The sequence below is a fragment of the Nilaparvata lugens genome, chromosome 11 (genome assembly GCF_014356525.2).
Source record: "Nilaparvata lugens isolate BPH chromosome 11, ASM1435652v1, whole genome shotgun sequence".
Taxonomy (NCBI): domain Eukaryota; kingdom Metazoa; phylum Arthropoda; class Insecta; order Hemiptera; family Delphacidae; genus Nilaparvata; species Nilaparvata lugens.
In genome coordinates this window covers 39458096-39471922 of record NC_052514.1, presented here as the reverse complement: position 1 = coordinate 39471922, position 13827 = coordinate 39458096, and the positions used below count along the sequence as shown (strand labels likewise).

General features: G+C 34.6%; 1 protein-coding gene across 1 annotated transcript in view; it reads left to right on the top strand.

Moving 5' to 3' along the window:
- Positions 1 to 13827, top strand: part of LOC111054878 (interference hedgehog) — a 215318-nt gene that overhangs the window by 186872 nt on the left and 14619 nt on the right. Inside the window, exons 7-12 of the mRNA XM_039437305.1 lie at positions 1305 to 1502; positions 2973 to 3208; positions 3990 to 4152; positions 7062 to 7223; positions 9878 to 10018; positions 12435 to 12672. Of these exons, the coding sequence (XP_039293239.1) occupies positions 1305 to 1502; positions 2973 to 3208; positions 3990 to 4152; positions 7062 to 7223; positions 9878 to 10018; positions 12435 to 12672 (1138 nt within the window). The remainder of the gene's footprint in view (positions 1 to 1304; positions 1503 to 2972; positions 3209 to 3989; positions 4153 to 7061; positions 7224 to 9877; positions 10019 to 12434; positions 12673 to 13827) is intronic.

The window sequence follows — 13827 nt, the reverse complement described above, 5'->3', positions numbered from 1 at the left end:
CTAGATCTCTTTCTATAGACCTTGTTTCAATGATCCTTTTGTTGAACAATACCTGTTTTGTTTGAGTAGAACAATTATTATTAAACGAAAATCCAAATTAAATGTTGTAAATCACCCCGAAGACTTCTGCTACTGCTAATATTGACAACAGGGTAAACAGCAAGATGGAAATTCGATGAGAGCTACTATCCAAAAATTATTTGCCAGCCTGGGAATCGAACCCGGTACCTCCTAATTTTTTGTATCTAAAGGTGCGTACAGACTTTCGCTCTGCTCCGCAACCGAACGTCACTCCAGCAGAGCGATTGATGATCGACCGGGGAGCAACAGTGGTTCGATCGGGGAACGCGAGAAGATCTAACATCTTCTGTAACGTTCATGATGGGTGCGACTGCAGAGCGGAGGTGGAGCGACTGCGGTACGATGGAGGAACGAGGGCGGTACGAGGGCGGAGCGTGCTCGGTACGGGTTGGAAGCGCGTATATGTGTACGCAGCTTAATTTTGGGATAGTAGCTATCATCGAATTTCCATCTAGCTGTTAACTCTGTTATCAGTATTTGCAGTAGCAGAAGTATTCGGGGTGATTTACAGCATTTAATTTGTATTTTTGTTTAATAATAATAATTTCAATTTCAATTTATTTCATTTAAAGTTACATAGTATCATATACATACAGTGTTTTGTTGCTCCTCTAGCTTAGAGCTAATTGAGGAGTATTCAAATTTCATACTACATCATAATAAGTTAAATACTTGGTTATACATTCTATAATAATACTACAAATGAAATTTTTTGTAAAGTGTTCAATAAATTAAATTAAAAGTCTATTATAGTTTCTATCTGGGATGTGATATTCTAAGTTCTAATTTCTACCACTTGAATCACAACATTAGTCACTCTATATTCTAATAAATCGGTGCTCAACCTTGCAGACATTATTGTCTCTTGCATTTAGGTGGCGGTGAACAGCTGACTAGCTGAGCCAACACGCACAACAATATTACAACACAGAACACACACACAGTCATAGAATGCAAAATCAAAACTTAACCTTCAAAGCTTAAAAAAATAATAAAAAAATAAAATAAATAATAATAATAATAATAATAATAATAATAATAATAATAATAATGTCTCTGGTCGAGGGTACAACACGACCAGAGGAGTTTAATGATGATAATATTATATATTAGTAATAATATTATTATTCATTATATAGCATTTGAATATAAATGCAACTTCTTTTTAATTTCCATCTATATTATTTAGGTTGGTGACCTGATTGGTGTGTTGCATGTTTCAGTGCCGTCTACCAGAACACTGCTGCTGGTGAACGTGACATCCAGGGATGCCGGGGTGTACACGTGTATGGCCACCAACTACATCACGGCGCAGACGGTCACCTCGCCACTGCGCACCACTCTGGTGGTGACCCAGGTCACCACACCGTCACCACCTCGATTCCTGGCCACGCCCCAGTCGCTTTACGTCTCCCAGATTGGTCAGTCAAACTATTGCTCAGGTCTCATTCAAATTAATACAATTACAATTTCGTTAAATTTGATTGAGTTAGAATTTAGTTAAATTTCATCAAAATGTTAGTTTGATTTTTATTTTGACGTTAGTTAAATTTTTCATTCATTAAGACTTCCATGTATATAATACCAGGAACAGTGAAACATTGTAGCGCCACGAATATGACTTACTAAAACTAGGAGAAGCCATACTTACCAGACGTATATATATTGTATAATAAACTGCCTCAAACAACCACGAATCTGCCTCCAAACAAATTTAAGAAAGTAATATCATAGAGAAACAATAGCGTAAGTAGATATTCCATGGTATAGGGAATTTATGTAGCAACTTTCACTGTTATCTCAAGCCGATTACTGTCGATTTTTACTGTTTTGACCGGGTAAGAGTGTATGAACGGCACAATATGAGAGACTACCAGGGTCACACAGCTGCATAGGAAAGAACTACGTGAACTATCGGCTTGGGATAACAGTAAAAGTTGCGACATAAACGCCCTATACCATGGGATATCTACTTATGCTATCGTTTCTCTATGGTGATATACAGTTATCTGAAAAATAATGCCTTTTACTCACTTAAGGAATATCTGAATACCTAACTTGAATGTAAATAATATGCTTTATCATGACTGTTTTTCTATCCAATTTCGTGTAATTTTAAAATGTATATCATTATGACTTGCCTCATGCTATAATTGTAGCCTGATGGTTAATAAAATGAATCTTGAAACGAGCGTTAGCGAGTTCTCACTTTTGACTCACCCAAGGCCAAAGTTGTTTGTATGCTCTACAATAACTTTAGAAATAATTTATCAATCAGCTTCAAATTTTGAACACATAGTGCCGCTTGCACAAAAGCCGGTTAAATTTTAATCGTGAATAATAATTATAATAATACTGATGGTGATGCCCACATAAGATCTTAGGCTTGTGCGTGGGTAATGAGTGAGAGGGATGATGATGAGAGATGACGACTATTTCTTAGGTAATCGGGACCGACGGCTTATCATCTCCGAAAGAGGCCGTCTTATCTAAAAGGCCTTCTCTGATTGGTTCTCGTGAAATTAATCACGGTTAAAATTCTACCGGCTGTTGTGCAACCGGGCCATATTCTTCGAACCTTTTTACAGGTCAAGTTCATTGGACAACAAAATTGACTCACTCCTTCGTCCTATTTCAGGGTATAAAAATAACAATGAAATCATAAAACTGATGAAAATATATTGAACAAGTTTTCTCCGGTTCGTGGTATCTACAAAACCGTTGAATTGTTTCCAGAATAATGAATGAGCTTTGTGTACATGTTATATTGAAATAACATTGAAATCATAAAACTGATAAAAATATATTGAACAAATCTTCTCCGTTTTGTAGATTCATAAACGTTTATTTTTTTCCAGATCAATGAATGAGTTTTGTTTATGTTTTGACAGGCCAAAACGTGACAATGGAATGCAGCGGCGTGGGCACTCCACCCCCACGGGTGTCATGGCGGCGAGAAGGGGTGCCAGGTGGTGGGAAAGGCGGGCTACCACGTGACCGACATGAGTTGGAGGTGGGGGGAGCCGTGCTGAGACTGCTCAATGTGCAACGAAGTGATGAAGGCATCTACTACTGTGACCTGAGCAGTGGCACTATGCCAACTGCCTCGCACCAGATCACTCTACAGGTAAGGATAGCATTGGTTCTTATGGAAGTGTTCACACAAGCAGACAGGATGAAAACCGTTGTTCCTTATAGGAGTGTTCACACAGAATGAAAAGGATTGTTTCTTAGGAGTGTTTACAATTAATGAGTACCATTGTTCCTTATAGGAGTGTTCACACGTGCAGACAGAATGAAGACCGTTGTTCCTTATAGGAGTGTTCACACAGAATTAAAACCGTTGTTCCTTATAGGAGTGTTCACACAGAATGAAAAGGATTGTTTCTTATAGGAGTGTTTACAATGAATGAGTACCATTGTTCCTTATAGGAGTGTTCACACATGCAGGCAGAATGAAAACCGTTGTTCCTTATAGGAGTGTTCACACAGAATGAAAAGGATTGTTTCTTATAGGAGTGTTTACAATGAATGAGTACCATTGTTCCTTATAGGAGTGTTCACACATGCAGGCAGAATGAAACCGTTGTTCCTTATAGGAGTGTTCAAACATGCAGACAGAATGAATACCGTTGTTTCTTATAGGAGTGTTCACAATGAATGAGTACAATATTGTTATTTATGGGTGTGCTCACACATATTTTCACTGACTAACGTGATTTTTACTTTATATAATTCAGAAAGCGGAGGTAACAGAGATTCGGCAACCTTGTAGTCCTATAATTTCTTGGGACTTAATATCGTGGATCTTTGTATAACAAAGACAATAATTGTAAGTATACTAAATATTTCTGACTATTTTATTGTTTGCTCTAACCAGTAAATAAATAAATATTGATTTTTTTCAGTTGCAAGAAGCACCCATAGTTCGGGAGGAGCCGAACAGTTCGGTGGTGGAGGAGGGAGGGGTGGCAGAACTACAGTGCAAGGTCACCGGTGTTCCGGAACCCACCCTAGTTTGGCTGCTCAATGGAGAGGGTCTCCACAACGACTCTCATGTCAAGACTGAAGGTCAGCTTCAAATAGACCGTCAATTTTGTTTACAAGAATAATAGAATTGGAGTCCCTATTATAACTAGTCAATATATCTCCAATGTATGAAATGAAATAAACTTTATTCATCCAAAAAATTGTGCAAAACCAGAAAAATCAATATCATTGGTAGTAAAATAAATATCGTACTATATAATGGAAAAACTTTATTGAGTAATGTGTTGTGTTGAGTAGTTTGCTTGTGGTAACATCAAGTTTATCCATGGTGGTTGTCAACCAAAACATTTTTGTTTTATATTGTTAAGATTTTTATGTTTTAATCTATATCCATGTGTAGGCATGTAGGCTTACTAAATGAATATTTTCTTTCACACTAATGATTAAAAGAAAAATCCGGCGTGGCGCACTCACACAACTTTCCTTGCCGTTATGAAAATTGATCACCTGACGCTAGTGTTCACGCGCATCTCAAGTCTACTACTTATAAACAAAGATCTGAGCCAGATCTACTAAACAAATATTCTCTTTCACACTAATGATTAAAAGAAAAATCTGGCGTGGCGAACTCACACAACTTTCCTTGCCGTTATGAAAATTGATCACCTGACGCTAGTGTTCACGCGCATCTCAAGTCTACTACTTATAAACAAAGATCTGAGCCAGCTGGTGACAGGACAATAACGCTGGAGACATACGAAGTTTGCTATCTCTCCATAGTGAATGATTTAATAGAATCAACAATAATTTGTAATTGAATAATCACATTTTCTCGAATTTCGAGCTTATTTTCAATTTTAGGTGAAAATGTTACTGAACATTAATTGTAGAGATTTTCATGCTCAATCTTTTCCATTTGGAATTCTTTGTTTAAATGGTATCTGAAGCCTGATAATTGGAAATCTAAAATCAAACTTTGCATAGATGGGGTGGCGTTCCTGGAATTTTTACAGACAAGAGACTTGTGGCAGTTGATAGAGCTTATCAATGACTATTTTGGGTATAAATTTGATCAAAATCGTTGGAGCCTTTTTCAAGAAAATCACGAAAAACCCTGTTTCTGACAACATTTTCGCCATTTTAGCCGCCATCTTGAATTGCATTTGATCGAAATTGTTTGTGTCGGATCATTATAGTGTGAGGACCTTAAGTTCCAAATTTCAAGTCATTCCGTTTCGGGAGATGAGATATCGTGTACACAGACGTGCATACAATAATACACACACACACACACACACACACACACACACACACACACACACACACACACACACACACACACACACCACACACACACACACCACACACACACACACACATATATATATATATATATATAATATATATATATATATATATATATATACAGACCAATACCCAAAAACCACTTTTTTGGACTCAGGGGACCTTGAAACGTATAGAAATTTAGAAATTGGGGTACCTTAATTTTTCTCGGTAATAGGGCAAGGAAAGTAAAATCATACTATAGAATTATAAATCATAAATCAGCTGACAAGTGATTACACAGATGTGTGGAGAAGCCAGTCTATTGCTTTATTTTCATAAGGTCTACAGATTCAATCAGGTACTTGTGGATGAGAATACTGCGTGAGGTCCACTGTTCACAGAACTACTAGTAGTCCACTAAACATTAAGAGAAATGCTAAACCGTCGACTTGAATCTTAGACCTCACTTCGCTCGGTCAAAAAGAAGAACGCCCGAGGTCTTACCTGTGTGGGGTGGTATGCGTAAATTTAAATATTGGATCTAGAAACTAGTATAATTCTATCGCAAATATAATAATAGACTTCTCTCTATGGAAATCATCTTATTGAAAATTTAAATAAATTCTTAATGAGAATATTATTATTGAAAGTGTTAATAGGTCTCCCAACTTGAATTTCAGCCATAGTTAGACTCTTGTTTATCTTAATATGAAATACAGTATCTTCCTTTTTCAAGAAACAAAAACCGGAACTGAATAACTATCAAAAGACATAGTTTTTGTGTTCAATTGCTATTTTTTAGAGCATTCAGATAGCAGAGTTTTAGAGCAAGTAACGTTATGAGCAAATAACGTGTTATTTATTTAATCATTCAGAATAACACTACTAACAGAAAAGTAGCACAGGCTTATAAGCCCAAAACGGTTCCAATTCTAATTTCATACAACAGTCCAAATGTAGCTAGGTTATGTGCCACTTAACAATTATCAATTACACACTTAATTTACAATTCAAAACACACAAAAATAATTTTTAAATTGAAAAGATACTTTTAAATCAATTACAATTGATCAGAAAATTCCAAACTTTGAAAAAACTATAAAATTTTGAGACCGAAAAGACAAACACACTAGCCTATTTAGGGGTAGAGAGCCTATTTAAGAAACACACTAAGCCTACTTATCACAGCTGTGATATTGGGGTTAGCCTTAGCGTTAGTCTAGTCTATCATTGAAAATTATTTTAATGTAGTTTAGATCTCTAATAAAAATTGAGATCCCTCTTTATATTTATAGATATAACGCATATTGTTATGATAATTCGAGCTTACGCACAGGCCTTTGTTGCCTATGTGAGCTCTTTCCTTTCTGATACAAGAATTTTATACAAGAATAAAATTGTGATAGCTCAAGAGTTTTATTGTTTAGTATAGTTCTATATTTTGTTGTTTGTTTTTAGGAAGTATATTATATTGTTTCTTGAATTGTATAAACTTTATTGCTCCAGATTCTATGTAACTGCTTTGAATTGTATTCAGAAGGAAAAAAAAATTGAATTGAATTGAACTATTTTCAAAAGTCTCGAGGGCTCTTGAACGTGAATCGAATTTGAGAGAGATCAGTAATCAATGATCAATCATCGATCATCAATTAATCAATCAATCAATCATTACTTCATTTGAAATCGTTTTTGTTTATTCACAGCCAATGGAAGTAAACTGATAATCGACCAGGTGGAGAAGAGACACGCTGGAATCTACCAGTGCTTCGCCAGTAACCCGGTCGGAGTGACCTATGGCTCGGCAATGCTGCAGGTTTCTCCCAAACAGGTCACTGCTCAAGGCGACGATGACGTAGACGTCGATGGTAAGATATTATACAAACTGAATCAGACATATAACTGAATTTCTGTGTTATGTTGTGGTAAATACCTCTATTGAATGAAACCGACTTGTTGTCATTGATATGTTGTGATAGATATCTCTATTGATAATAATTATTTGTTAAAACCTCTAATTTATTGAAACAGTTTGGGATACTATAGTTTCGGTTATGACACAATCATTGTATCATCACCGATTATAAAAGAATATCGGGGCATCAAGCTTCGCTCGTTATTTATTTATAAACTATTGCTAAACAGAACACAATTCTTTAAAATGATTGGGGAAGGACTAACAGGCACAGCTCAAAACTGTTTCTTTCCCAATTTTGATTTATACTCCATAAATAGTCCAGAAAGTAGGTTATGCTCCATACACTTGAATTCAGGTTCAATTTTCAGTTCAAACATTTGAAAACAAGAAAGTTCTAATTTAGATTATCTACAAACCAATTTGAATAACAAAATAACACTCGAACTTGAATAAAAAAAAACACTTTTGAAGTGAAAATGCACTTACTTTTGTAGTGACGATCGTTTCGACCTGTTGTTGGTCATCATCAGACTCTGGTGTATTTCAGAGTGTATTTCTCTGTAAGTGTATTTTAACTTTAAAAGTGTTTTTAAAATTCAAGTTTAATTTTAACAGTGAAAAAGTATGTATATACAACAGAGAAATAACACTTACTAATCACTTAAAATTGTCAAATAATGATTAACTTAATTTGATATACTGTAGTTTAGAATGATTGTCATGTGATGTCAACAAATCAGATTATTTTGATCAAGTCGATTAGAATTTCTAGATAATATTTCTCGCTGATTGATTACACAGCTAATTAATAATAAACACAGAAAAATAATTCTGTTTTTCTCCCACACACGCATCTTCTATTTCGACAGACGACGAAATTATCATATGTTTTTCAAAGGATGAATAATTATTATCCTTTTCATGTCCTTCATCAAGTTTTCCCAAGGATGAGACCTAGTGAAATCGAATTTTTATATCATAAACCTACTATTTTCCAAATTTCGTGAAAATCGTTAAGAGCCGTTTTCGTGATCCGTTGGACATAGATAACCATATACAATAACCATACAGAAATTGCTCGCTCAATATAATAGGATATTCTACTAATACATCCATAAAACAAGATGCAAAAAATTGAGTAACAATATCAAGTTCTGAACATAATCATATTGTATAAGGTACATGGATATTGACAAGAGATTTCAACTCTTCCAAAATTACTGAGACCTGATTTGACTCCTACTCAGTTTGCCGCTGATAACTGTTGACCAGCTTTTTGCATACATCAACTCAACGTTACCTCTGACCTGTTTATTCGCCATTTGGTTTTATTTATTTATTTAACAAAGATAAAAACACATAATTATAAAATGTTTTGAAGAAGTTCCGAAGCAGTATAACATAATTATAGGCTACTGTTTTGAAGCAGTTCCGGGTAAATACCTGCTATTCTACCCACATTGTACTCATTATCTATAAATTGAAACTTTTATGAAAGAGAAATTAATATAAGTATTTTATATAATATAATATAAGTATATAAGTAATTAATGTAAGTGACAAGTTGAAACCAATCGTATAATTCTGCTCTACTAGGTAATATAGGTAATAATAATAATAGCTTTATTGACATTCATATAGAACAAAAGCCTCTCTACTTGAAGTATTTGAGTAGACAACAGTTTATATTAAGTTCCTTTCATAATTTCGACACTATTTTGCATCACATTTCTCTGTCTCTGGCCGAAGTGGTCCATGCATAGCCGACTCTCTGGTTCATTTCGTCCCTCCATCTTGTGGTTGGTCGTCCTATTCTTCTCTTCTTATCCCTCGGAATCCAGTCGGTGCAGATCTTGGCCCATCGGTCCTCCTGCATTCTGGCCACATGCCCTGCCCACTTCCATTTCGCGATGTGAGCCTCCTTTTGCATGTACTTCACTCTCACTCTGCTCAATACATCGCTGTTCCTCACACTTTGACTCAACTTGATTCCCAGGATACTGCGTAGCATTTTTGTTTGTGTCGTCTCTAGTCTCTTATCCAACCTTTCTGTCAGCGTCCACGTTTGTGACCCATATAATATTGCTGGATAGACGCATGATGACAGGGCTTTCGCTTTTAGATCATTGGAGAAGTTTTCTTTGAATATCTTTTTCAACATCCAGTATTTTTTCCATCCCTTGTCAATTCTTAGTATCACTTCTTTTTCCAATCGATTTGTGAATCACAATGTCTGCCCCAAATATACATACTCAATGTTGCCGCAACTCAGCATCACTCCCTCTCTCTCTGAATTGGTCATTATTCTTGTTTTTGAGCATTCAGCTGGAGACCCATTATGCCACTGATTTCTACCAATTTGTTAATATAGGTAGCCTACACAAATTAAAAAAAAACTCCCAAAATATTAATAATTTTTACATTTTACTTTTTATAAACTTGTTAAACCTTTTTTCAAACACGTCCTTCATTTATGTGTTCCTGAAACATTTTAAATGTCTATTTCCTACTTCGATTGTAAGAACAGAATTTTCTATTTTAACTGAAAATTTAATTGAAATCTGCAATAAAGTAACAAATGTTGTTGTGTGTGTTTGTGTGCAGATAATGGCGACCCGATCAGTCTGATTGCTGCATCTCTGCCAGCCTCCAACCAGGGGGGCCAGGGGGGTCACAATCACGGCAAGAAAGACCACACCAGAAAACAAAAAGGAAGACGAAAAGACAAGAAACACAAGGGAAATGGTCAGTGAAAACATACATTATACTCAAATAAAACATAAATAGTCAAATTGTTTCAAATAAATCAATCTAGTAGTCATGAAGTGCAAACATACATATAATACTCAAATAAAATATAAATAGTAAAATGGTTTCGAATAAATCATTCTATAGTGGGGTCCACGTTATAATGATAGTATTTGATCAACTTTGGTTTTGCTTTCCTTGTCTATCTTCCGACAAAGCCGGTGGTACTATCCTTTTCTAGGTCCACAACGATACCAATTATGTTTTTGACGGTATAGAAATATAATTAATCAATGTAGAGAATCGGCATCGCTATTCTTCTATCTTCATCCACTGCCATTATAACGTGGACCTCACTATAGTAGAGTCGTGAAGAATTTACGAAGGTGGAGATTTGTAAAACCATAGAAAATATACTTATTTTTCAAATTTCACTTTATTTGGTTGAAAGGAGACATGTAAGAGAGTGAGTGCAGTCATGAAACGTTCTCAATACTAAAATAGAACAATTATATTATAATGTTCTATTATTGGAAAAAAATGATGGGTCATTCTTGTAAAGTTTAAGAGTACCGGAACAAATAATGAAATGAATTAATATTAATAATGTACTTAACAGATCTAAATAATAGGTAGTTCATTAATTTAGTATTATAGTAGAGTCGAGAAGTTAGAAAGCTAGTGAAAGATACTGAAGAAGAATACTTTATATTAATATTAGACTAATTTTTCACTAATATATTTACTTATTTATTTAATTTTCATTTACTCAGACGCATAATAGTTTGGTGTTTAATTTCTCTAAACTCAAAATGTTTAGCTTGTATTCATTTTTGGACGAAAATTGAACTAGAATCTTTTACAGTAGAAACATAACCTATTTTTTGGACATTTTATTAATTTATCAAAATTTGGGAATGGAATAGATTTGGGCCAAGCCTGTTGTTCCTTCCTAATCATATTTATATGATTTGTGATTATGTCCACGAATAAATGATAAATAAATAAACTTACTGGGGGAATTCCACTTTATCAATATGTTCTGTGTACTGTTCATGCAAAAATGTAATTATTTATTTATACAGGGTGTCCCACGAAAGGTGTAACAGCTGAAGACCATGGATTCTACATTAAATTTGGAACAAAAGATGTCAAGTAAAATTTTCTTATATCGACCTTAGTTTTCGAGATATTTCGACTTTTCTATACATATGAAAAAAAAAACTAGAAAACTATCAGTCAAAATCTAACTCCAAGGACAGGGCTGTACAGATGAAGAAATTTCCAATAAGATTCAAATAATTTGTTCCTTTATTTCACGTTTTTGAACTTTTTGTGAGCGTTCAAACTGTTTGAAATTTGGCTTTGAACTCGAGAATGTACTTTTTTCAACTTTGAACGCTCACAAGAAGTTCAAAAACGTGAAATAAAGGAACAAATTATATGAATCTTATTGGAAATTTCTTCATCTGTCCAGCCATGCCCTTGGAATTAGATTTTGACTAATAGTTTTCTAGTTATTAATTTTTTTCAAAAGTATAGAAAAGTCGAAATATCTTGAAAACTAAGGTCGATATAAGAAAATTTTACTTGACATCTTTTGTTGCAAATTCAATGTAGAATCCATGGTCTTCGGCTGTTACACCTTTCGTGGGACACCCTGTATAAATAAATAATTACATTTTTGCATGAACAGTACACAGAACATATTGATAAAGTGGAATTCCCCCAGTAAGATTATGCGTCTCAGTAAATGAAAATCAAATAAATAAGTAAATATATTAGTGAGAAAATTAGTCTGACGAAAGGTGCAACAGTCGAATACCATAGATTCTACATAAATTCTTAAAATGTAATTATTCAGGGCTACATATTTTTATCAATAAAATATCATTATAGAACCCTTTTTTGAAATTAATATAAAATAATAGATGAAAACAATAAGTCTAAATTATTTTATTAAAAAATTAAAAATAAAACGAGTAATATTATTCTATATTAATTTCAAAAAAGGTACTATAATGCTATTTTATAAATAAAATTCTACATGAAATTTGCATGCAACATAGAATATGTACAGCAAAATTTTCTCGACCATAGTTTTTGAGTTATTTGATTATCTCTAACAAAAATTACCAATATTAATATATTTATTTTTTTCATATGTATAGAAAAGTCGAAATATCTCGAAAACTAAGGTCGATTTAAGAAACTTTTACTTGACATCTTTTGTTGCAAATTTAATGTAGAATCCATGGTCTTCAGCTGTTACACCTTTCGTGAGGCACCCTGAATTATTTTTTATTTTGTCAAAGATCGAATATATGTATATATATTGTTATGCCAAGTGTAAATGAACGAGTTGAATAGAGTTGAAATTGGATTGTATTTATTTAATTCGTTAATTTTGCAGTGGTGATGATCCCGCCGTCGAAACCAAACGTCACTCGTCTGTCAGACAAGTCGGTGATGGTGCGCTGGTCTGTGCCCTCCAACGACGGCCTGCAGATCCTCTTCTTCAAGGTGCAGTACAAGGAGCTGGGCCCTCATGGTCGCCGCGGTGAGTCCACCTGGATGACCAGCAACGAGGAGATAGCCAGCCATGTCAGGAGCTACGAGGTCGATGGACTCGACACTGATCATACCTACAGGTTAGGTTTTGTTAAACATTCATTGTTTGAACTATAGCATAGGTAAACAATAGAGTAAGTAGATATCCCATGGTATAGGCCGTTTATGTCGCTACTTTTACTGTTATCTCAAGTCGATTACTATCGATTATTGTAGATTTTTACGACCTTTCATCATTGCCTGACGAATTGAATCATTGATGCCATTCATAAGAAATACTAACGACTCGAAGTAAATATCACCATAGAGAAACAATAGCGTGAGTAGATATCCCATAGTTCTAGGGCGTTTATGTTGCAACTTTTACTGTTATCTCAAGCCAATTACTGTTGATTTTTTACTGTTTTGTTGAGGTGAGAGTGTATAAACGGCACAATATGAGAGACTACCAGCGTCACACAGCTTTTTGGGAAAGAAATACGTGGACTATCGGCTTGAGATAACAGTAAAAGTTGCGACATAAACGCCCTATACCATGGGATATCTACTTAAGCTATTGTTTCTCTATGACTATAGTGAGGTCCAGGAATAGAAAAAATATGAATAGAATTGAACAGAAAAATATTTAGGCCCGGTCGCACAAAAACAGGTTAAATTTTAACCATGATTAATTTCACGAGAACCAATCAGAGAAGGCCATTTAGAAAAGACGGCTTCTCTGATTGGTTCTCGTGAAAATAATCACGGTTAAAATTTAACCGACTTTTGTGCAACCGGCACTGAATCTCAATCATGGAAATGTATAATCCAATAATTGAAAAAAAAATATTTTCTTGACAAATGAAATATAATTGATTGTTTTAAACAAGAATGAACAGTTGATATAAGGGTGTTATCACTTTGGATGCGTCTATGTGAAAGTGCACGCTTGGTTATGCATGACCAAACTTTCAGATGAGAATTAGAATCTGGAGCTATAGAAACATTCACACTGAAAGCGTACAGTGTGAACAGCTACATACAAGTCACATCGTGCTCCAATGACACTTTCCAGATTTTGTTTTTCGGCTCATACATGATTCGATATACAATGTATTCAATGTAATCACACCCTTACATTTGTTATATCAGTATCAGCTATCATCTATAGAAGTCAACGACAAGGGAGAAAATCGGCAGCGCTGTATTTGTAATTTTATTCTCTATTTCAATCAATCAATCAATCAATCAATCAA